The 25,455-nt window shown below is 38.2% G+C and overlaps 2 protein-coding genes across 2 annotated transcripts; one reads left to right on the top strand and one right to left on the bottom strand.

The window, feature by feature from the left end:
- Nucleotides 1-645: 645 nt before the first annotated feature.
- mrpl33 (mitochondrial ribosomal protein L33) lies at nucleotides 646-2,636 on the top strand. Its single transcript, XM_072457816.1, has 4 exons — nucleotides 646-775; nucleotides 1,355-1,373; nucleotides 1,466-1,572; nucleotides 2,391-2,636. Exons 1-4 carry the CDS (start codon nucleotides 754-756, stop codon nucleotides 2,438-2,440), a joined length of 198 nt encoding a protein of 65 aa, XP_072313917.1. The 5' UTR covers nucleotides 646-753; the 3' UTR covers nucleotides 2,441-2,636.
- Nucleotides 2,637-2,742: 106 nt separating this feature from the next.
- Nucleotides 2,743-24,220, bottom strand: rbks (ribokinase). The gene is made up of 9 exons (XM_072457815.1): nucleotides 24,140-24,220; nucleotides 23,268-23,329; nucleotides 19,818-19,950; nucleotides 18,797-18,860; nucleotides 18,347-18,409; nucleotides 17,887-18,051; nucleotides 15,112-15,203; nucleotides 11,104-11,292; nucleotides 2,743-2,951 (listed from the first exon to the last, which is right to left on the bottom strand). The coding sequence occupies exons 2-9, from the start codon at nucleotides 23,327-23,329 to the stop codon at nucleotides 2,778-2,780; spliced, it is 942 nt and encodes a 313-aa protein (XP_072313916.1). The 5' UTR covers nucleotides 24,140-24,220; the 3' UTR covers nucleotides 2,743-2,777.
- Between the last annotated feature and the right edge of the window lie 1,235 nt (nucleotides 24,221-25,455).

The following is a 25,455-nucleotide window of genomic DNA, read 5'->3' as shown; positions in this document are numbered from 1 at the left end:
GCCCTTATCACAACCAGGACACATGAACACAAGACTTGGTGGGACAGGGTCTTCTCCATATCTGCCCCCATCTGGAACTCCCAGCCCAAACACATCTGTGATTGACTCATCCACACTCATTATCTTCTAAACTCACCTGTTCTAACTTTACTTTAAATAGCTGAATATATAATATAATATGATATATAATATATAATCTGCCTCTTGTTGTTTGATAAGTTTTTGTCATAAAAAGCGCTATAAAAGTTATATTAGCATTTATTACTTTACTGTGAACGGGCTTGCCTCTCCACAGATGTGCCCTGTAACTTGGCCTGGTTTAATGCCATATTGTGGAACATTCCCGGAAAAGCAATACCACCTCATGTAGACAAACCGATAATATAATAGATCCATGAGACAAACAGGCAGATAACCCAATATAAAGCTAACATTTCCAAAGGCAAGGCATTAGAGACAATAATGTTTTTTTAAATATTATTTAAAAAAAAAAATTCCCAGACAATATGACAAATATCGCCGCTGTGAAATCCAAGTGGGTGTCATAAAAACGATAAAAAAAAAACATAATTTTTGGGGAATTTTACACAACATTTTACCCCCGTCAACTAATATTACTCTGCGCTGTCTCTTTAACATGACCCGGAAGTGTTTCTGACATCGGAAGCGCTCTTGTTTTCAATGTGACTTCTTTCTGTTGCTGTAGGAGTGCGTTGTAATTTCTGCTTTTTAATGCTTTGTTAACGCAACAAAATGTTTCTAACGAGTGTGAATTGTGAGTATAACATTTATACAGTGCAACGACTGTTACACTATCCTTGTTTACGTGAAAAATCTTACGCTTTTGGTTCACCGATGCTAGTGATCTCTCTCCAAACATGATCCATTACTGACATTAGGAAGCTTACATAGTTCAGTTATTGGAAATACCTCGTTTATTGTGTGATTATCTGAGGAAATTCTACATATGCGCTGTGATTCAGACAGGTTTATCCAAGACTAAGCATCCATATATTAACCATTAATACACATGCAAGGACAAAAACACTTGACTACATATTAAATATAACAGGACAATTTAAGACAAGACTGCAAGTATAATTTCATTTTTATTGTCAATTTTAATCAGCTTTTTTCTGTTTGGCTATGGGGGCAAAATTGGACCTGGATCTATTAAATTTCAATGAATCAATGAAATCAATGAAATTTCCCCATGTGGGACAATAAAGGATTATCTTATCTTATTAATGGCAAACTCTGTATACAACTTTGTTTAATAGCTCTCTGGGTCGAATAAATCCATCAACTAAACTAAACTCTTTTCTGTGCTTTTTTTTTTTTTTCTTTTTTTCAGTGGCTAAGGCAAAATCCAAGTAAGTGCTTTCTTTTCTACAAGCAGTGCGTGATAAAAAAAAAAAGCAGTCCCTCATAATCAACATAACTGTTAAAAATTGCTTGTCATCAGGACGATCTTGGTGCAGATGATGAGCGCTGCAGGAACAGGATACTTCTTCAACACCAAGAGAAACAGACTGAAAGATAAACTGGTAATCCGCAAACATGATCCATTTGGTGAGACAGTTTCTCTTCTAAAAGCTTTCAGAACATTTTCCTATTTGGGTTTTAATAGTAGTAATCCGCCCAACTTCTGTGTTTATCGTGTAGCGTACTGTTTTTATAAATCCATTTGTACTTGAGCTGCACAATGTATTGCAAAAGTAGCAATATTGGCCGATGCAGTAATTGTTAGTGCAACTAACTTAGTATATGACAATAAAAAGTTCTCCAACTGGCAAAAATGTACTGTTTATTAATGGGAATATTTTTTAAAAGGCAGATTTGATTTCTTTTCCTTGTTTAGTCCCATATCAGCCTTTATTTAGTCTATGTTTCATGTTGTTTTGTTTTAGTTTTTACATAGTCTTACTAGTATAAGCACATTTTTACTTTCAATATAACTGAACTTCTGTGTTGACCAGTACATTAAAATCTAATGTTATAATACTAGGCCGTGGCTACAGAGCCGCGGCGCGGTCAATTAGCCCAGCAGTTTCAGGAGCCGCGGCACGGCCATATAGCTTGGCTATACCCTAACCTTAACGCTAACCTGAACCCTAACCTTAACCCTGACCCTAACCTGGCGCGGTCAAATAGCCGATCAGTCTCAGGAGCGGCGGCACGGCCATATAGCCTCATGGCTAACCCTAACCTTAATCCTGACCCTAACCCGGCGCGGTCAAATAGCCCATCAGTTTCAAGAGCCGCGGCACAAAATAGCCTAGCACTCCCATAATACTAATATTGACATCACAGTACTTAAAAGCCATGTCACATATTGTCATCTTTTCCAATATTGCGAAGCCCTAATTTGTAATTTATCCTTGTTTCAGTGAACAAGCATGTCTTATTCTTTGAGAAGAGGAAGATCCGGTCCATCTAAAGCTATTCTAAAAAAAAAAAAAAAGGACTAAAACATCCCAAAATGAATTGTGAAGACTTGCTCCGGATTGGATGATCTGTTTTTGAGTCTTATGATTCTCACTTTATGCTTTTACAGAGAACCTGCAATGTCCCCATCTTGTATACCGTAATAATATATTTGTTGGCAAAATTAAATTTTTTGTGAAAACATCTCATTGTTGATAAAGTGTCTTGTTCCTGCTTCTCAATATTGTACATTTTGGTTAAAAATACAGTTTTATACATTTACACAACATCTGGACCTGTTGTAACTGTTGAACAATTTACTTGAGTAGTTTTGTTTTATTGTCATGGCTTCAGAATAATGCAGCAGGCAGATCCTTTCTGAAGGGAAAAGATGTCTGCGTGCCCATGGTCTGCACGCTCACGGATGCAACTTGATTGGCTCTTCTCGCCATCTCCTCCAAAGGCATTGTGGGATAACGGGCCATATAAAACCCCAGTGCTCCGATGAAACTGTCACCAGCACCCTACAAAGAAATTAAAAAAACAGAGACACACACTTTATTAAGTTCATTGAAATGATTAATTAATCCCCAGTTTAAGTTAATTTAAATGCTCTGGAGAGGATAGTTCATAAGAGAATAATTTGAAGTTTGGTCCTCATAAATCTTGCATTAATTAAATGTTTGGGTATACGTTAAACATGTTTATATCATATTTTGATGATAAATGTTTACGACAATAGAGACGTCTGACTTGAATTGTAATCTTCTAATGTAAAAATTGACCATACAGTAGGGGGCACTATGACACTTATCAGTTGCACCTCCTTTATCAGCATGACTAGATCTTGAAGCCTGCCAGTTGCTGCATTTAGGAGCACATTTATAACAAAGCAAATGTGCTGCATAAAATAATATAAAGCAAATCATTATACAATAAAATAATAGTTTTAACATACAATATAAAATTAAAAGACTGTATGCTGTATATTACATTGTGACAGACACTTGTTATTTCACAATAAGTTATCGCAAATACAGTACATAGTTATTGTAAAAGAAATGAGGCAATGACATTTTCTTATACGACGGTTGACCAGCTGAATCAGATCTAAAAATGAATAAGTCAGTGTCAGTGCCTCTGGTTTTGGTAATCTCCAAAATATCATCATCCCTTTGTCTTTTCATCTATTGATACAGATGGAATGTGCGTCTGGGCCCTGGGGGGTTGGCTCAAACAGGACGCGGGGAGGGGGGTGACCACTGATGGGAAAAGGCTCGCTGGTATGTGGCGACATGCTCATGTTCAACCGCAAATGGCCCCCGACGCACGGTTCTCACAAGCCCGTGCCATTACTCATCACTTTGGATCTCAAAAGAAGACTTCATCGCACTCTTTCTCCTCGACTCAAGGCACTTCTGCGAGCACCCTCTGTAACCTCAAAGTAACCCCTTTGTCAGGTTCTACCGATCAAGAGGATGACGACTGAGAAGATGAGTAAGTAAATTAAACAGGCCCTTACCCTGACCTTAGCAGGGCATTTAAGGGGCAAGTCATGAAAAGCACAAAGGACAATCAGTCTTTATTTTTATTTTAGATATGCGTTGTTGTTTTTTTGTAATTACTTTTCTACCAGTGTTGCAAGGATAAGACAATATCATTATTATTTATGATGATTTGGTTTCGGATTATTCATTCAAAAACCACACTTCAACTACCACCAATAACACAATAGGACGCAACAGCAAACATCAGCACACACTAATCTGAGCTGGGATCGAAACAATGATTATGTATGGATCACTGCTTTGAGTGACAACTGACGGAATTACCATTGTAAGACTTGGCAGGTTTTGTATGGAAGATAAGGGCGGAGCGTCTCTCGATTTGAAATACGATTACATTTCTTTAGTAGGTGGTAAGTACAATAGGATGTAAAATAAATATGCCCTCAATTACATATGTTTTAGAATGATAGAGACCAGAACAGTAACTTCTTCTGATGTGACATTTATGAGGAGCATTTTTCCACCCCACCCCCTCTCGCTGGTGTGGCTCCTTCACTGGGAAGACGTTGGAAAGAGTGAGATCAGAACTGAACCCTTTTACAGGCCTGTTGGATTTCCATGCGGCAGTCCAAGGTGCGTTTATGTCTTATGTCTGAGAATCTGAGAGTGCAGCTGTAGTGATGCTTCGGAGCTATTTTAGACATTGCTCATGCCCATGTTCTCACTGTGGTCAGGATGATGACACCACCACTTTGGTGTGATTTAGTGGTGAAGTGATGATTAAACCACACACTTATAGCTCAAAAATAAGTACAGTTGGAAAGCTAAAAACAAAGGTATTTGTCATGTGCAAAAAACAAGGTCAAGTGAAATGTTTTTAAATAGTAAATAATTATTTAAATTATATTACAATTATAAAATTATTACTTTAAATTTGAATGTGTTTTGTATTCAAAAGGGTTCTCATGAAAGAGTTTCTCTCATTGAGTGTTTTTCCCCCTTGTATAAATAAATGAAATAAAGAAACACAAATCTCACGCCATCTAACCAGAATTGTGTTTACAGAATATATTTTCATCTAAAATAATTATTTGATCAAACTATGTATGTATTTGGTAGCCTACGTTTAAAAGTGTTGTTTTGTGATGCCAAACTGAAATACTATATCGTTTCAGAACACAAATTATCTACAAAGTCTGAGAACTTCTAGATTACAATATTAGGGTTAAAGCTTTTAGCAATAAAGGCAATACATACCGGTACTGCATTTCTATTTTTACATTTGAGTATTACCGGTACATTTTAATTAATAACATTTATTTTTATGATTATTTTTAGTATGTTTAAAAATATCATGCTATGGAGCATAATGCAGAAAACATTCAGTTGTAGTCATCTGGACTTTGTTTTTAGGAGAAAAAAAAAAAAAAGTTTCGACTCTCATCCAAGAGTCATTCTCAATCTGCAAATTGAGTCTGGGAACTCAGGTTTTATATCCTTCTCTGTGCAAACCCTACCCTCCAGGCGGGACCTCCTGATAAAAGGAGTTTTTGGTTTCACTTGAGACTACTTCTTTGTTTTCTAACAGTCTTACAATAGGATGTAGAAAGCCCATTACAGGGAAACAAAGAAGTAGTCTCAAGTGAAGCCAAAAACTCCCGTCATCAGGAGGTCCAGATGATACAACAGCATTTTTTCTACAATGTAACACTCTTGGACGAATGAGGGATTACACTGACTTGTATGGAGCATAATGAAATAAGTAAATATCTGTCTACAATAAATTAATAAAGAAAGTAGCAGTGTACAATCCAAAGGTAATGTGCTTGCTAAGTTGTAACAATTCCAAAAAAGCGTAATGTTTCTCAGGTAGATAATTGAACACGTTTGATTCCTTGCTCCTTGTGTCTTTGACTTGAGAGTGGCATGTGACGCTCCTGGCAGCGCTGACTGAGGCTCAGTGAGGCTGACAGTGCTACCCCGCTCAGCCGCGGTGCCGCTGCCCTCGACACACTTTGATGAAGGTTAGATCTGGAGACCTGTCAATCAAACGACACAAGCGCTTGCTGCGGATGAGCGCTGATGCTCTCGCTGCCCTGCTCCGCTCACTCTGTCTTGACCCTGTGCCTTTCCTCTGCCGGCTTTCTGCTGGAGCTCAAGCTGATGATCACGATTGGGATGGCACTTCAGAAGCTCACCAAATAAACTAGAGATCCAGAAGTTCTGTGCAGTTAGAGAGCGGGCAAGTGCAAAGGAAAACAGCTGACTAAGCTCCTTTACAACTTTAAGGGTTGGTAGGAGTGGGCAAGGGTGGCCAAAAAAAATCTTGATATTTCTCAATAATAATCTGTTGATATTTTTGCCATCCATCAGAAATGTGCTAAAATGTACCTGTAAATCTCCATTTAAGTTCAACTGAGACACAAATGTGTTTTATGTTTTATGTCTCTTTTTGTAACTTTTAGATTTTTTCTTATTATAGATTATACAGTCACTATCTTTATCGTGCAAATCTTCAAAAACACAACTACAATCCTGTAGACAATATATTGGCTCCATCGAGATCAAAAAATACTGTACTATGGAATTTTATCAAAATAGTTGACATGGAATTTGAGTGAAGTGGCCAATTCTAACTAATCAAAGTCGGTCTGTAACTCACAGGCAGAAAAATGACACACCCAAGTGATACTTGTAAGTACAAAGCTAGAAACAGCAAGGCTGATAATAATTACATTTGTGAAAATGCAATGTCTGCCTAAACGTGATCGTTTGGATCCTACCACACATCTTCAGTGTTAATAATCCCTCAAAGCTTTTCAACCTGTATATGTGTATTTGATATCTCGCTCAGTGACCCGGCGCACACACGGTTCTCACTGCGCTGTGACAGATGGAGCTGCGTGCCGTTAGTTCCTGGAGCCTACAGCTTTTGTCAATGAAAGGCGCCCTGGGGAGAGCAAAGGCCGAATGAAGGGCCAGCCGTGACTCACTGAGGCTTCCACATCCGGAAGCTTCCAGTAAGACTTGCTATCAGCCGGGGACCACAGTTCAGAGGCAACTGAGCCAGAGAGCACAAGATCAAAAAAACATTTAATTAGACCAATTAGTCTCTTGCATCACCATCCGCAATGCTTTTCCTCTCTCACCATTTAACACTGAGGATGATGCAAGTCATGCTGCACAGGCAAAGAAACATCTGGCCAAAATGCAACAGATGAGAGCAATTTAAAACTGGTGATGTGGCAGTTTTCTTATTGGTCTCGGACTCAACTGAAAAGTTTAATATTTTTACTTGACAAGACTTACATTCAGTAAAATATTACTCAATAATACTCATAGAGTGGATTTTGTTCTGAATTTGAAATCGAGACAAAGCTGAAGGATGAACTGGATTTGAAATTCAACAATGGTACATTTGTTGTACTTCTGACTCCAAAAAGCTAAAACTGTTTCAATGAAGTTGATTTTATATCTCAGAATTATGTGAATTGTTATCGCTTTTCAGATCCATTTTGAACACATTAGTATTTGTATTCACCAAAATATGGAGCAAAAAAATAACCATTACTTTTTATGTATTGTTTATTTGATAGGGACAGATACAACAAACAGATGAACATAGTAGTAGTAGTAGTAATGAAAGTATCACGGTGAAAACAGCCATGGCTAATTTGCAACACTAGTCTCTAATATAGCACAGCGACATTCACACATACGCACTCTCACACTCTCACTCTTCACACATGATCACACTGTTAGAGATCAAAATGATTGTGTATGTGTTTTTTTATGGCTATGGTGAAGTTAAAGAATGCTTTGGACTGATGTCTTCTTTTACCTTGGGCTTCCAGGAAGGAACAAAGCGATTGCGTTCCTCTGAGTGTCTAGTCATGTGAGAACAATTTGACTGTCCCGACCCACCACTTCAGTGCTGTAATGTCTACCTTTCACCCTGGACTAGACCTCCCGGAACAGTGGAAATAAGGGCCACCCAAGTCCTGCTGGGGCTAAAACATATGTGTGTATCCAACTGTCCGCACAAAAGCTTCTGATCTTTACTTAAGTTTGGCTGTACACAATAGAACAAACAAAACAAAACAAAAAAACGTTAGGGGAGACACTTAGTAGATGAGTAGTACAAGTATTTCCAACAGATTCACAAGCCTGACTCAGCCAATAAAATCTCTTGCCAAAGTAAAAAGTGTTATGCAAACAGTTTTAGCAGCAAAGAGTTGTTGACAAAAGGAGGCTACATAATTCGGCAAACAGTAGCCAGCGTCAGCAGACAGAGCAAAAAGAAACAGTCCATCTGTGTTTACTGGAACAAAGTGACCAAATGCTTTTTTTACAGTGAGGATGGCGGTGTTGGATTCAGTGGGTCATCCCTGGACTGTGGCTCAATAGAAACGGTAAAGTGAGGAAAGTGACTCATGCGTCGCAACAGAAGAAATGCAGTGGAAAGGGCCGCAACCACCACTAATAAAGTACATATAATTGTAGGAGAATACACAGTAGGATTGTCAAAAATATAGAAAAATATCAGATAGTAATTGATTTAAAAATAGAATTGAATCCAAATACTAATTTGAGCAAGTATCAACGCAAAAATAATAATAATTGTAAAACAGGACAACATTTGACCTTTCTTTATCAGTATAAGACCACATGTAACATAAAAAGTACAATTATTTTGAGTTTTAAATTATTTGTTTTTGGTATTATTTTGGTACCACTGACGACTAATAAGTCCAAAAAATATTTCTTTCTTATACCAATAGTATTTTGTGTGACATTGCTAGATTAACATCTTGCTATGGAAAAATGAAATAAAATAGGGTAATAATAAAACTGGAAATGTGTCACAATAAGCCAAAATGTAATTTGACCAATTAATGACAAATACAAAAATCGGGTAAACTAACAAACAGACAAGCAACAAATCACAGCTGACAAAATACAACCTTCTTGACAGTTTTCTATACGTTATTATGTAGGTTAACATAATGAGCATCTCTGCAATCAAATGAATAGCACGCATAAAGAGTAACATTCTCAAAGGGGTGAATAATGATCTTGATAACAGACGTCTTTGAGCTTTCATCTGTAAAAACTACAGGCCTTACTGGAACAGGGATCATGATGTCCAAAAGAGTTAAACAGCCTGAGATTTATGGGTCCATCAAAGTGGAGCGTGGTTGGGGAGGTGGTGTGTGTGTTTACCAGAGCAGCAGGGACAAGCAACCGACTGCACCACAAAAAAAAACTTGACTCTGCTTTCTGCTGACTGATGCACCAAAAGATGACTCAACAAGGCACAACAAGAGGCGTGGAGTGGAGGGGTGCCTTTCCCCCTGGGGCTTATGGGAAGGGAGACAGTTAAGGCAGCTCTTTGCGTCCTTGTTCACTGTGTGGTTTAAGTCAGATGGTATTCAAGAAAGTGGGGCTTTTGTTCAACACCAAAGTGACACCAAGTGCAACCCGGAGATATCTGGTGTTTGCTCTTTCTATCTTTATCTCTAGTTCTAGCAATATCTCGGATTGGTCTTAATGCACTACATATTTTATTTATGTACATTTCATGACTATTTCTAACCTTCTTTTAACTTTACTTACTTATTTTTTATATATCTGGTAGCTATTCATTGTTCATTGTTTTGTGTTCATTGTTCAATGTTTTGTTGATTCTAATTCTGAGATTGGAAACTAAAAAATCTTCACTCCCAGGAGTAAATGCTCTCTTTTGTGTCACAAAACCCCCACATCTCATAACTGTAATGACTTGAGGTACCAATAATGACATATCAAGTCAATTCAATTCAATCTATACTATCTATAATCCATACAAAAAAAAAATTGACTTAAATGTAAATGTGTTTTTTAAACTTGTTTATATCACATAAACTTAAAAACTGGTCACTGTGTATTTTTTCTTCCATTCCCATCGTCTAATATATTTCACAGCTTTTGGTCAATAATCATGAATAATTGTTACATTTTGAGGTTTCGTCTCACAATAATCTTAAAATGATTAACAACTAAAAATGAATCATACAAAACAATATAAGACTATAGACTAAACTTAATTTCAACAAGACTTGCAACTGATTCCTAAACAATACCCAAATAGACTTGCTTCATTACATTTTTAGTACCAGTACTTTTGACTTTTCACCCCACACAAACTTTTATTTTTCAATAATTTCTGTTTTCATGAGAGTGGGCGTTGGAAGAGATTAAGTCATGGTTTACCAAGCAGCAATCAATAGCACTGGGGAATTGCGACATGGTGAAAGCCCCTATAGAGAAGTTAGCCATACACTCCATTACACAAAGAGTTAATCACCTCTGCTGAAGGGACTGGCTTGGTTAACACACACATACACCACGGAAACCTCAGAAACAGGAAACACAAACTAACTCAAGTACATGTGACGATAACTGTATTCAGAGCCCGCTGTGAAATGAGTCAAGCCCTGCAAGCCTCGATCGCAGATTACAATCAGAGGCTGGTCAGCACGGCCGCGGTTCCACTCAACAAAAGTACCAGAATTGATTATTTCACGAGACATAAATAAATCAATAGTGGGCTTCGGAGTGGAAAGCAGAGCATGTGTTGTTTCAGGAGAACAGTGAGTAAAAATTCTCCCGGGAACTAAAAAATATGCAGAATTGTTCATAAGGTTAAGCTTCTGTTACAAATCAATCAATAAAAATATTAGTTAAAGTCTTTCAATAACACATGGTACAACAAATAATGCAGTAACTGAAAAGAATCCCTGTGTACGAGTAAAAATATAAAAGTGAACATATTTACATACTGCAGAAAAAAAGAAATAATAATAATAAGAGTGGTAGGTCAACTCAAACAACAGAAAATATAGACAGTAGGAGACTATTATTACAATTAGTTATACTTCTTGGAAAGATAAATATATTTTATGATATTCTGAGTTTGGATTTCTTTAATTAGAAATTCTTTAATTTAGGTCCTTTTTTATGTGATTAATTTATTTTAAGAAAATGAAATATATATATTTTTAAATTAACATTAAAACTACATATTTACTACTTTTTAACACTTACAAACAAAATGTGTAGACAACACAGAAATTGTAACCTACAATTTTAGTTTAGTTTGGCATTGTATAAATGGCCTGTACTTTACCGTCGTGTCCACTGCCGTTACTGCTTCTGTCGGGATGAGTTTGGAGGTGGACCCTTCTGCCTGGAGCACCACACAACCCTGGGGTCCTAACGTGATGATAACTGCCCCACAACCACGAGCTAGCAGGGTCTGTCCGGCGCGCTCTGCTTCGTCCACACTGGAGACTGGGCAGCCCGTTAACAGCTCGGCCTGAAATTATAACAACAGGGAAATTACTTGGGACAACACGCAGGAGGTATTTTAATTACAGCTCATCTACAGCCTGGGAGTCAGTTTAATTTAACCTCAAATTAAAGATGTAGCAAAACCAACACTGGTGTGGGATAAATAAAGACCCGCTTATGGAAATTCCCCCAGATGACAAACTTTCAAGGCAGTAAAAAAGAACTACTATTGCATTATATTAACAATAATTGTAAAAAAAAAAGTATTAGGCTTGAAAGACATGCATTAATGGAGAACTTACAATTGAACTGAAAAATTCAAACTTTTGAGTCCATGTCTGGAAATATCATTATTACCTTTTTTATCTTTATTATTATTCATATTATTAATTATATACTATTATTTTTAGCATATTGGATTAGGTTTTTGAACAGTACTGTAAATGCCAGTTGCTCTATTATCACAATTGTTATAGTTCATTATTAGTTGATCTTGCCTACTTGGACTGACTGTTTTATATTATTCGCTGTGGTGTGACTCAGTTCCTAATTACACAGTGACCATGCTAAAGCAGACTCATAAAACACATAAAGTCTGGGAAGGATTTGCCGGATTCGACGGTGCTCAAAAGACGAGCGATTCACAAAGAGGACGCCAGTATGACTAAACTACAAAGCCGACAGCCGTCTGGAGCTGGGCTTAGCAAACGTCAGGAAAATACATCCAAATAAATTTAGAAAAATTGTCAATTATGAAGATGGAATGAAGACAATTTATCCATTGTTTTACTTTCCAACTCCAGCAGACATAAATACAAGCAAAAATATAATGGGGGCTTGATATTGACAAAAAAAATAATATCTCACATTTTTTTTTGAGTGTCAAATAACAATAGTCAGATGATATTATTTTTGATCCATGTGTTAAAATGTGTCTTTAAAAGTATTAGTTGAGGTTTAATTATTAGACAAAAGTGAAATGACACGGTCACACACGCAAAAATATTATCGTATACCATTATTTGAACGTTTTTAAATTTACAACCTAACATTTAATTTTCAATCAACAATCTTTGTTGCCTTTGTGCGCATATCTTTAAAACAACATTCACAATATTATATTTGTATTTATTTTGCTCACATTTACTTGACTTTGCCTAATGACTTGTATTAATTTTGTAAAAAAAAGTATTTGTCTTTTCTTCCGTCAATGCAAAGAGAAGAGAAAATTACAATCTCAACAAATTCTTGCAAAATGGCTGTGATCTAAATCTGATTAAATGCATGACTTCCCCTTTCATTTTCTGCCACAATTACACATGAAAGATGAGGCTCTTTTACAAATGTCACCCATAGAAATACCTATAAAAACCCTGAGATTTCCCCTTGAAATTCCTGTGGAGATTTTGTCTGCGGATGATGGAAACCTAAATCCGTTTTGGCACATAATGTCTTCAGGTGGACATCAAAAGACAATTCAGAATAAAGCACTGTGCCAGAGTATGTGGATCAAAGCGTACCTGCACTTTGTCAACCAGAAGCCCCCACTGCCCCTCTGCGCCGCGCCATTATCCCGGGCACGCTACAGTCAGACCACACACACACACACACACCTGTACATGAGCGGGATTAACACACAGAAACACTACTGACACCGCACTGAATGCAGATCTGATGAATCCGCTCCTTGTGATCTGTCGGAGCGAAACAATGACCTTGGACAGTTCAAAAATAAACGGCAGTGGAGCGCATCAGCGCTTTAGGGCCCGCAGCCACCGCACCGCACTGCACACTCGGATGCCAGCGGAGACGTTTTGTTAGTCATCAGGCTTCACACCGGGGCCCAGAATCAATCTACCTCCCTCTGAGTACGAGCATATGAGCGAGGTGAATTGTGCTAGCAATCTAAACTCTAAACGCTATTTCAAGGTTCTGTGAACTGTGGAATAATAGATTATATTCTATTTACCAAACATTTGAAGTTTGAAAAGGAAGAGATATAAATATACAAGATGTTTTATCATTTTAAAAATCTGCTACACACTTTGAAGTCCCTTTTTTCATTTTCTTCAGGGTTTCTTCTTGAATTGAACCATTTACCAACTTTTACTCCAGATGACCTCCCCTTTACTAGGTTAGCCTTCAGATCGTCTGGATTCAAGATATCTTGTCCTTGCACACAATAACAGCGTGCTCTTCAGGCCAGATTAGATTTGAAAACCCTTTGATTGTTTGGTAAATGCTCAACCGCTTATCAGGACTGATTTGCAGACGTAATTGGGAAACAAATTGACAAAAAACAATTAAAAACAACATCCTTGCTTCTCAACCGTCTTGAGAATTATATATTATTTTGAATTTATATGATTGCCGTTATCAGCACAATACATGGCAGTCCGAGTAGCGGTGCCCTTTCCCCCTCTGCACACTGCGTAATGTATAAGTTCACTATGATCTGTGACACTGAAAAAGTGAAGAGAAGTCGCTCTTTCGTCGACTCTCCCTTTCATGTCCTCCACCTGGATACGGCAGCAGCACCACTTCAAATAGACCAGGCTCCTCCAGCTCATCCCCGAGGCACGCTGACTCAGGCCCTCAGCACATCTGCCTTGTTGTTTTTACTACGTTTCCCATCAACCCCTGCCCTTCCAAACTCATCTGTCATCACCTCACACTCAGGTGCCATGTCACAGTTTTTTACTGTAAAGAAGATGGGTTAACATGTCTGTTCATAGCATCTGTGTTACATGTTCCGCTGTAGGCTACAGTTGAGCTTCATGACTGTGTTAGACAGGGGTCATGACCTAAGAGCTGAAGCAGAAACCTCTACTGTTTACAGTTCTCAAGAAGTTTTATCACCTGTGTTTGAATCAACAAAGCATTTTAAGAATGAAGGAGGCTTTGAAAATATACTTGCTGAAATGCTGAACATTAATAACTCTGACTGATTTTTTTATTAAGGCATTTAAATCTGAACTTTCAACAGGAATATTTAAACTATATAAATGCATTAATAATTTGAACAGCCACTCTACTAAATATTAAAAAAAAAAAAAAAAATTAAGAGAAAGAGAAAGAGAAGGTCATTTTGCTTTGACAGATGAAGAATGCGAACATATACTATTGATGCATCTCAATGGAGAACAACCAAATGACATGTTTGGAAAGAATTCTGCTGGAAAAACGTATCACGGTATTTTTAAGCAAAAAAGTGCGCACAACTCAATACTTGCTGGAGAAATTGTGGTTGCCAGATGGCCCACCATTATCATGTATCCTACTGTTCATAAATAATGGACTGAAATTAACAAAGTGCTGCAGTATTGGTATTCCACTTAACTATGTATTTGGGCCTCAGAACTCCTAACATGAATACAATAAATACCTTTGGAGCACACTTTTGGTGGCAGGAAAGGAGTGGCGTTTCCAAAAAAATGAATGACACAAACGGTACAAACAATTAAAGACTGGATTGAAATTGTAAGTGATATTTGAAAAAAATAAAAAAAATGACATTCTGACAAAATTTTAAAATGTACCTTTTTGGCATAATTTGGACTCGGTGGGTTAGGGTCAGGAGAGGATGTGCCATATTGTAATTTTGTTTCTTTTTTGTGTGTGGCTTGTGTTATTATTATTATTTTATTATTTTTTTAACACTCTCTTCTGTATTCTATGTTGCATGTGTTTAAATTATGTTTTCATGTGAAAAAAGTAAACACATTTTGGCAGCTTTAGCCACCAGTGATGACTAGTTCAACTTCCTGTACAGTAAATGTAATTATTGCGGGAATGAAGTTGCTAGTTATTCATGTGTGGTTTGTGAATGTGTGTGATTCATCACCTCAGACTCATTACAGCAGAACACATCAGAGACTCTGTAAAACTCTGCATCCAAGAACGGGATTGCTGGCGCTGGGTTGAATATTGTCTTCACTGCAACAAAAAACAGATTAGTTTATTTAGGTATGGTCAAAACTACTCATGTTAGGGTCAGTCAGGGAATAAACAGTAATTAACAACGGCAAACAGAATAGGTCGGAGTTGTTAAATGCTTTTGACAATGCTCCTCCGGGACGTGATGTACAATTGTGTTATAATTACTCCCTCTGGATACAGGCTTACTGTCAAGGTCTGGCATTACCTTAATTAAACTTTCAATAGGAACAAAGCGGATGGGACTCCTCTGGGAACTGCTCTCTGGGGCAAGAGCGTAAGCTTCTATATAAAGCCACCTTTTAACGATTAAAGATTAAATTAGCATACCCCCGGAACTAGAACCGGAATAGGAAGCTGGGTGACAGAGTACTACTTTCACATATAGAGCTTTTTATATTGAGTCAAATCCCTGCTGTTCTGAAAGAAAGAAAAAAAATCCCCACAATGTATATTACCGTACCTCTTTAGTTAGACCTTATGCCAGTGAGTGGGTGAGATGACCCTCTTTAAGCGTTAAGGAGCATTGTAGAGCGAGTGAACATGAGTGAGCATGAGTGAGAGCGAGAGAGAGCGGCCCTATTTGTCAAAATTAATCCGCTGTACGTGCGGCACATCAACTGTCTTATGTATATTCATGAGAACGTGGCGTTAATGCATCTAATACCAGGCTTTCTGTGTATGTGTGAGGATAAGCCCTATTAATTCTGATATCTCTGTGTACAAAATAAAGCCTTGTGCCAGTGAATGTGCGTCTGCAAGGGAAATGTATGTTGGCTGTTGGTGACATCAAAGTCTGTTGTGCAAAAAGTGTGTGTTTGCGTGGGCCCGTCGGAGCGCAGCTGCGTGGGTTAGCGCAGGGCTTTGGCCACCTGGCGCTTTGAGGTGGATGCTGGGTGGCTTGTGAGTGAACGCTCCCTCTGTTTTTGGACTGTACTGAATGTATGTATATCCAAGTGAGCCCGGCCCATAACATGTGCACTCTGTTACACGGACGCGCTCCATCTGCTCTGATCCTTCTCGACGTTTGTGTCAAACAAGCTGGACTTCATTTCCATATCCAAATATCCCCTATTGCTCTATCCAACAATAGGGCCATAGGTCACTGGCATACACATTTTAAGAATGAAACAAGCACTTTCTTTTAAACTACCAAAGGGTAGTAAGATAGAAACAATTCCTCTTTTTTTAAACTCACCTAAATCCGTTAAAAGAACAGAGTAGAATTGTCAAGATTTTTTATTTTTTTTTAAACTAGACCTACTCAATTAGTGTTGATTAAATTTGAGATTGATATTCCATTTAAAAAAAAACTGAATACTAATATACTCACATGAAAAAAAAAAACTTTAGAAAGGGTGTTTTGATTTTTATAAGCGTTGTCAATCCAATCAAGATGCAGCATATGTTAATCCGCTGTTGTAGAGTTTAGATTCTCTCTATTCTGTTGTGTTCACCAGGTGTCATGATAACACAAACAAACTTAATAGACACAAGCACATGCTGCTGGCACAGATGTGGTAACACTGGGCTCATGACGCGTAAAGGTGTGTGTCATGACTGTGGAGTTTTTCCACTTCAAAGTTCAGTCTGGTGGCACATGTGTGCAAAGGCCAAACAGTTCAAATAAAATCCAATACTACAGAAATTTGGTCCTGTGGTCAAAAGGTGAAAAAAATACAAGGACAGAAAGAGATTGAGATCGTCACAGTTTTACACTGACAGAGATACAAAGGAAATGAGTCACCAGTGAGTTTGTGAAAAGGCTTTAAGAGGCTCTAATTGCATCTGGTGAGAAATAAAAAGCAGCTTCGTACACAGACAAGGAAGTGGGGGAGGAAGAGGGGCAAAGACGGAAGAAGGAAGGAGTGCAACTACATACCTCTTACCATATCTGCATTAGTAAGAAGTGATTTATCCCCATATGCATTAGGATGCAAATTGTTTGGTATTTGTTGACATATTATTGTTTAATTGTCAGAATACCTTATCATATAATTAAAAGATGCTTTTTTTATTAGTGTATCTGCATGAGAGCTGGCATCTTCAGTCTGTGCGGCTCGATGGTGACATTTGCGTAATTTCAGCGGCGCTTCACCCCCGCGTCATTAAATCCTTGCCGCCAAACCCATTAACACTCATTCTCTCCAGAGAACTCCATTTACGCAATGATCTGGTGCGGCAACATCGAGGTGGCATCATTTACCGAGCGTCTTCTCTCGCCTGCTGAGCCTAATCCCGCTGCACTCCTCAGTGAGAGGAGGGGGCCAAGGACCAGAGAGAGAGCGGCGCTCCACAAGGCCATCTGGGTATCCCATCTGCAACACGGTTCTGCTGCGTCTCTACGCTCTGGCAGCCCGCAGAGAGCCATTGCAGTGGCAGGACCAAGAGCTCCTCAGACGCGCATGACTTCTATTAATAGGATACTGTACGGGGATTGTGTTTACTTATATCAATCACTGAGCTACAATGCTTTGCTTCATCAGTGATATGGAGATACACATTTTACATTTGCTGTGAAATAAAAGTATAAAGATGCTTTATTTTGTAGCACATAATGTAATTGGCATAATATATATATAATATATAATTCATGTGGTCACATTCAGACTTTCATAGTGGCTGAACACAATATGTAGATGCATGACAGGATATCTGGGTGTCATAGGAGCCCCTCACTCACCTCTGCTGTCCCGGGCCATACACAGCGCCTTCAGGCAGGTCTGTGCACTGATCTCCAGCTGACAAACCAAGACTTTAGCTCGGTTCAGAGATGGCTGAATGTGCTTCAGATCTTCAGTGTTCAGCAGCATATTGGCACCCGCAACTATAACAATGGCATTTTCCCCTGGCCAAAGAAGGTAAAAACACAAGTGATCAGAAACAACAGTACTTTTGTAGTACTATCATGGTCCAGGGTAAAAACAATTGTATACATTTGTGGCTTCTGACATGCAGGTTTGTCTACATTCTAACACTTAAAAATAAGTCATTGTCAGTAGAAAGTAAGAAATAAAATTAAGTAGAAATAGTGAAGTTAAGAGGAAATAAAGATCATTTTGTGTTTTTGGGTGAGAACACTAACCCATAGCTTGGAGCTTTTAGGATCAGCAGGAAGTGACAAGCAGAACAAAACCATTTACCTGCATCATTGACAATGATGGAGGCTGTCCCAGTTGCAGCATCCGAGGTCTGTTGTACAAAGTCTGAAGATGATAAAAGAGACACCCTGAAAGCATTTACCGGTATCATGTTTTTACACTTGAAATAAATGACGAGCACTTTATTTGGGTTTGGAAAACCTGGAAAACCAGTACAATAATATATCAGAATTAAAAAAAGGTAAACACTGTCGGAATATCATTATCATTTTTTTATTTTAAATTTTAAATTGATCTCATTCTTCACAGGTCACATACCACTGTTTGAAATTTGGTTTTATGTCAAATATAAACTATTCACATGTAAATAATTTATACAATAAGAAAACTATAAACGTTTTGATACAAATGTTTTAACATCTGCTGGAGACAAAAGGCTCCATATTGAAAGTTGAATACAGCATAAACTGCAAAAATATAGCCCTGTGTTACCTGTGTGCACACCGCTGTCCTTGAAATTCTGGATATAATTGTCTCCAAAGAAGTCTTTTCCAACCTACATAACACAGAAGGCAAAACGATTACAACAAAGACAGAGTCAAGCAAGGTCAGACTTGGTTAGCGGCAACTTTTGAAAAGTGGTCTACTCAAACCTCTGTTGGGTTGGTTTTTCGTGTGCCCTGCCAGCATACTGGCATCGTGCCGCGGACAAAAAAGTGTATAAACAGACATAGCCAAGAAAATGCACATACGTGAAAACACACAACCAGCTGCGCCAAGCCTTGAAGACAAGATAACCCCGCCTTCACACCTCTTCATGCCCACCTCGCTTTCGTTTCCCTTCCTCGCCGCCTCAGCACTGGGATGTCCACATCTGTAGCTACTTTGGTTGTTCAAGGGGTCCCCACCTTGCCCCGAGGCGCTAAAACGAACCCACGCTTTCCAAAAAATTTGCCAAAACTCGGGCACTTGCAGTTGGCTGTGATAATGGGTTGGGTTGGTATTGGCTGCTTGGCCCCATTCTCTTTGAAGAGCGGCCTTGTGTCTTGGATGTTTTTGTCAAACCCGGGTGTCTATTTTTGGGTTTCCCCATGCCCGGAGAGCTCCTCCTGCACTGCGCTGTTATCGATCGGGCCTCTTTGTTCTAACAGAGGTGGGGCTTCGTTGCTTTAGTGCTCAGGTTGAAAGGCTACTTTCAGCCCACTGATTGGAGACTTGGGGTTGTATAGTCTGGGAATAGGCCTGTTTGAAGGAGCACAAGTGTGGGTGGTGTATGTATGCAGTATGGTATTGATCAACAGAAAACAATGTGCAGTGAGTTTAAGTTGTGAAATGAATGAAGCTACAAGGTATTTGGAGTTTCAAACTCATGGCTCATGATTTTTGCCTATTTTCTGTCAATAAGTGAGTGTAATTGACACTTATGTCAATATAATAACACAGACAGATATAAAATGTACTTGATATACTAGAAGTACGCGCTGTACATCACTGACTAAGACTTGTTATTTACCTTGCAGACCACTGCACTCTCCGCGCCCAGTCTTGCAGCTTGTACGCACTGGTTGGCTCCTTTACCGCCAAACCCGATGAAGAACTTGTGACCGTGGATAGTTTCCCCTGCTTTAGGTAATCTTGGTGCCTGGCTATGACAGAAAACAAAAATATGTATTAATAAACCAGGCTTTAATATGTACAGACTCATATTCATTGTTGACTCAATTTAATTTGATTTAAAAGACCATTACAATTACACTACAAGTAAAAACAATCAACAAAGAATATGTTTATTTTTACTAAAAAGAATGCATAGGAAAAGCATATCTCCATGAGGAAATGACAAACAGGAAGGCCCAGTTCACTGATATGTGAACTGAGCAATGTCATACGGTGGAAATTAACTGGAAATAATTCTGTTGTTTGCTTGTTTATCATTTATATTTCCTCCCATATCTTCCCTCTCAATTGCAGTAAATGCAATATCACGCAACGCAAATTATGAGCACCCAAATGTGCTCCTCATGCAACCTCTAAAAGCCAAAGATGTTTCAAGCTGACACTGGTCGCAGTCTCACCTGACTCACATGGGCTGGGAAAGGCCCCACCCATCTCCTGGAGGCTTCAGTGCAACAGGTGGGAGTCCTCAGCCCTTGTCTTGAATTAACCAATCATAAAACTGAAGCTGGCAATGAGTAAGACACAGGTTGGACTCATTTTCACTGAACATCACAATAGCGTGGTCAGAGCCAAATGGATGGTAAAATGTTGTCATGTCCCTGTTTTTCTCAGCTGTTTATACACTACGGTCAATGTTGTCGGGGTGCCATTACAGTAACTTTGCACAATGTCTTCCAGTAACTTAAAGTGGACTGATGCTACTGCTGTAAATCCGCTTGTTTTTGCCACAGCCTATGAACATAGTGAAATGCCCAAAGCTATAGCAGGATACAGGGTCACTGAGCCTGAACAGCGCAGACAAGGAAGCAGAACAAAGGTTGAACTCATGTAAATAGACTCACACACGCCTACTCCACTTAACTATTCTTGGTACACGCATCTTAGTTGTTGTTAATATTGTATTGTGTACGATGTGGTGGGAATTTCTGCTTGAACTATGGCGCCAGAGCATTCAAAATTTAAAAATGATGTAACGGCTTTGCCACTTTAAGAAAGTGACACATAAAAAAACAAAACCTTGTAGCTTTTTGCAAATGTGGGATTCATTCATACATATCAATAACATTATTTTTTTTTCATAATAAGCAAGGACTTGCTTGCCGTATGTGTAATAACCCCATTTAAAATCATAATAGTGACGTAAATATCTAAAATCTCCACATTCACAAACTGTACAAACAAAAAGATTCTTGTCTGCTTGTTGACGGAAAGCTGTTCGTTAAAGACATTTTTCTCACACGACCAAAGGGCCAAAGCAGGTGTGCTGTGACGTGACATGTTTGCTTAAATGCTGGTTCTCATTTCCCTCAGCTACTGTTCGAGTCAGCTGTGAGTGAGAGAAGAGGGGAAGTGGACAACGTGTGGAAAAACACAAAGTCTGAACTCAAACAAATCCTACCAATACAAGCCCTTGCTCTTGCCTTGTTTGTCAGTCAGTTACAGACATGGCAAAGCGGCAAGACAATCTCAGACATGTTGTATTTGAAAGAAAAAATAAGAAAAATATTGTGTAGATTTGTTTAATACTGAGCAAAATAGGCTCTAGATTATTGTATTCAAATGTATTAACTGAAATAAACAATTTAAACAGTGAACGCTTATCATGAACTAATTATTGTATTTCAATGTACCACCACATTTTGTAGTTTTAGAGGATAAAAATGTTGTGGTATTTTATGTTTTTAGATTGAAACTACAACAATGAGAGGCTTTCAAAATGACTTTAAAGTTGAGTTTGTTGAGTTGAGCATTGTGCTATGGCAGTAGGGGGCACTGATGGCTTTGTCAATAGGTTTAGTTTAACAGCTACTTCTCCTATGTAAATTCATGGGAGCAGAAAATTCGGCATAACCTTTTACAACCAAACTGTCTGCAACAACGATAAGTACACTGCGTTTTACAGCCTCAATCAGTGACATTTATAGCCTAGCATCGCAATCAAAATCTCTATGAGGAATAAAGCAAATGCGGAAAAGATGGTATTTTTAAAAACTGGAGTCTCGTTCATTGCCGCGCAAAAATTGGGTGCTCAATAGCGCTGTACTTCAAAGCGGCACATATCACTTTGAAGGGCTGAATTCCAACAACTCCCTTCCCTTCAGCATTCTGACCACCATCCAAAAAAACAACAACATTGCACCACCCCAAAAACCAGGCCATTTCCCGTTAGCCTATTAGGATCCTAATTGAAAACGCCTGCCCTTCAAAGCATCAAGTTACAGTACTATTTGAATTTCTAATGAACTAACAGTTGCCAAAAAGAGGTTGTTAATACCGGTAGCATGTTAGAAAGTTGGAAGGATACCTCAAGTCATCTGAAATGTTCACACATAGAGGTTGTTTTTAGGTTGTTGGCAGCCAGGTGTTGCTTGACAGATAAATATCCAGTATGTCTAAACCTTTAAAGGTATTTTCTGAGTTTTAGCCAGGTCAAACTTACATAACATGTAAGTTTTACATAATATGTAAGTTTGACCAGGCTAAAACTCACAAAATACCTATTGTTGGGTCATGTTTTCACAAAGGTTATCGTAAATACAAGAGCAACACTTTTTACAACTAAGCCTCCTGTGCTTCAATTAATGACTAACAATTTGCGGGAAAGGATCCTTGCCACATGCAGGGATGATACAATGCTGACATTTTACTCATCAGTAATTTACTCAAAGATTAACACACATTTAATGCTTGAACTTCTGTTGTTTTAATTGTTACATATCAATAGTAGTAGGTCAATAATACTGTAACAAAGGCAGTATTCTAATCTAAAAATACCCACTTCCTTTATTTGAGTACAGACAGATTTGTGCAGTCCATGAAAAACACCCTTTAAGACATTATACCACATTTTCCACAAGTGTAAAAATAAAACACTTGAAAAAAAATATAGGGATGGTTTGCTGCATTGTAAAATGGTTTGGAAACAACTGAACAACTACATGACTAATAATTTGTATTTTTTGTATTTATTGTGGTTTGGTCAAAAACAAAACAAAAGGTACTCAACACTCAAGCACAAAACTAAATTCGAGATACATTAATGTTTAATAAGGAATAAAAGAACGGATACACTTTAGTTAGTAATACTTACCATACTTCTTATGACAGTGAAATAATACCTTTTGATGTACACCTAATCTACCCCCAAAAAGTGTGATTTCGTGGAAATAATATTAAACTCTCTAATCATCAGACACCTCTGGAGAGGTGTCTGAGAGAAGAACATTTTTGAACAGTTTGAAGTAACTATGAAGTAACAAATAAAACATTACTTTACATTACTCACCTCACCAAATCAGTCATACAGGAGCCCACAACAATCACATCCAAAGCCTTGTTCGATATCATCTGAAATACACAAATCCTTTGATTACATTGAGATAAAATAGTAACTTTACATTTAAACACATCAAGCTGCTCAAAACCCTAAACCAAAGGGAGAGATAGCTCCTTGGGCCGTTCCAGCCAAAATATGTGGATCTAGTTTAAGTCCACAAATACACATTTGCATGTACTTGGCAGAAAAAAATTAAGGTATAAATAGGGGATTCAGCATCGCCTGTGTTGGAAAGGTGCCAGGTTTATTGGGGGTGTAAATAGTGTTTGTTTCAATGCTACAGTGTGTTACTCCATGCAGCGGAGCCTGTAATTAATTCAATCCTCTGCTTGTATCAGAGCTAATGCTAGAGAGTTAATCTCCTCATATCTCTTCCTAGTCAGAAGAACACTTGGAAAGCTTGGCCGCTGGCTGTAGGATGGCTCAATTCTCTCTCACACACACATCTCAGAGCATATTGTCTTCACTTCACAGGCAAAAACTGCAGTCTTCTTCATAGACACTGTAGAAGAATTGTTAAACTGTACTCAAGGAGAGAAATTACATAGTAAAAGTGGTTATGATGACATTGCAATGGACTAAATGGCTGATATACACTGCTGTTATCTTCAGCAGATGTTCCATGTCATTTTGTTAGTCGGCTTGTCACGTGTAGGTTAATAGTGGGATGAGTTGTAATTGTGGAACAGTCAGACGACACTTGCCACACAACACTGCTGGCCGTATCAAAAATAATCTATGCTATACTAATCCAATGATTTTTAATGTCACTGTCATTTCCACGTGGCCACAAAGTCTGGGAGGAACTGTGTCGTATTTACCTTGGACTTGCAGACTTGCAGAAGCCACCGCCAACTCGACGAAAACAATTTACTGTAATAACAGTGTTCAAAGATCACGCTCTAGCTCAGCGCTACAGGGACAAACTTCTGCCGGAATATTTTTTGTTCATAAAATGCTACATGGAGACTTCACATTTTACAGTGTGTATAGATATTTAATATTGTGGTAAAAATATCCAGCACACTACATTAAACTCTCCTAAATATAAAATTCGGAGACAAAAACGTCCACACTTTTACAGGCATACACGTAGACAGCTACTTCTGGGTCCATTGAAGGACACAACAGCAACAGGCAATGTTTGAAAATGTCAACACTGGAGTAAACATTGACTTTAAACTGTTAAATTTTCACTTGTTTTGAAACCTATACTCTTCAATTGCAAGTTCGCTTTGTAATATAAACCGGTCGCTTCTTTGAAATGGCAAAGCTTGCATTGGAATCTTAATACATATCGTCATAATGCTGCATAAGCATTTCAAGCTAACTATGCTAACCCAAATGTTGAGAGGAAATGAACAAATTCACTGCCTGTACTATATTCTATCACCATATTACAAGCAGTGATGGAGTTATAACACAGTTAATTAGCTACAGGCAACCCACACAGACAAGGTACAAAATGTAATCAAATTTAGTTCCACCTTCTGTCTATTTCATGATGTGTTTATCAGTGCTGTCCTCAAAGTGATGAAGATCAGTCACAATTATTTGGGATCCCTCACAAATGGTCACTCCACATGTATGGCAATTAAACAGTGAGGAGTAGGATCAGGACTGGCCGGGTTCAGACACACCTTTTGCTGACAGAATTTGCAGAATAATTTAGCGTCAAAACACTTGAGGAATAATGATTTGGATCGTTTTATATGGTTAATGGAAAATAGTCACATACGGTGGTTGGGTGGTTTGGTTCTGTTATCATCCCAGTTTCATCTTGCTGTAGCCTTAGTTTGGTCCTGTTGTAGTCCTGATCCAATCCAGGTTTAGTCCCCTTTTCTTTTTTAATGTAGTGTGCGTTTGAGTGTGAACCTTTAAGCTTTGGACTCCCTGGAGATCTTTCATTCTTAACCTGTTTTCTTTTCCTTTTGGTTTGCTTGTGGTCTTCTGCGACTATACCCTAAACTAAACCTGCTCTTGACCAGAACCAAACTAAATCTACATTCAGGCTTAACTGGGCTCAAACCATTTTTTTTAAACGTCCAATTGGTGTTTTGATTACAGTTGAGTTATAGTCAAAATTCAGTTTGACAAAGTTGTGTTCAGATTAATGGAGCTCAGTGGTTGGGTCATT

Source organism: Eucyclogobius newberryi, unplaced genomic scaffold (genome assembly GCF_026437365.1).
Source record: "Eucyclogobius newberryi isolate DKJ021-1_F unplaced genomic scaffold, fEucNew1.0.hap1 SCAF_21, whole genome shotgun sequence".
Lineage (NCBI taxonomy): Eukaryota > Metazoa > Chordata > Actinopteri > Gobiiformes > Gobiidae > Eucyclogobius > Eucyclogobius newberryi.
The sequence above is the reverse complement of the archived record's forward strand: the minus strand, read 5'-3'. Positions and strand labels throughout refer to the sequence as shown.

Bases quoted from the DNA above. Each gene is read 5' to 3' on its own strand.
- mrpl33 (XM_072457816.1), top strand. From the start codon at position 754: ATGTTTCTAACGAGTGTGAATT. The intron at 1,573-2,390 runs GTGAGACAGTTT...TCCTTGTTTCAG, and splicing joins CCGCAAACATGATCCATTTG to TGAACAAGCATGTCTTATTC.
- rbks (XM_072457815.1), bottom strand. From the start codon at position 23,329: ATGATATCGAACAAGGCTTTGGATGTGATTGTTGTGGGCTCCTGTATG. The intron at 18,861-19,817 runs GTAAATAACAAG...TGTGTTATGTAG, and splicing joins AGAGTGCAGTGGTCTGCAAG to GTTGGAAAAGACTTCTTTGG. The intron at 11,293-15,111 runs GTGATGAATCAC...TTATAATTTCAG, and splicing joins TCTGCTGTAATGAGTCTGAG to GCCGAGCTGTTAACGGGCTG.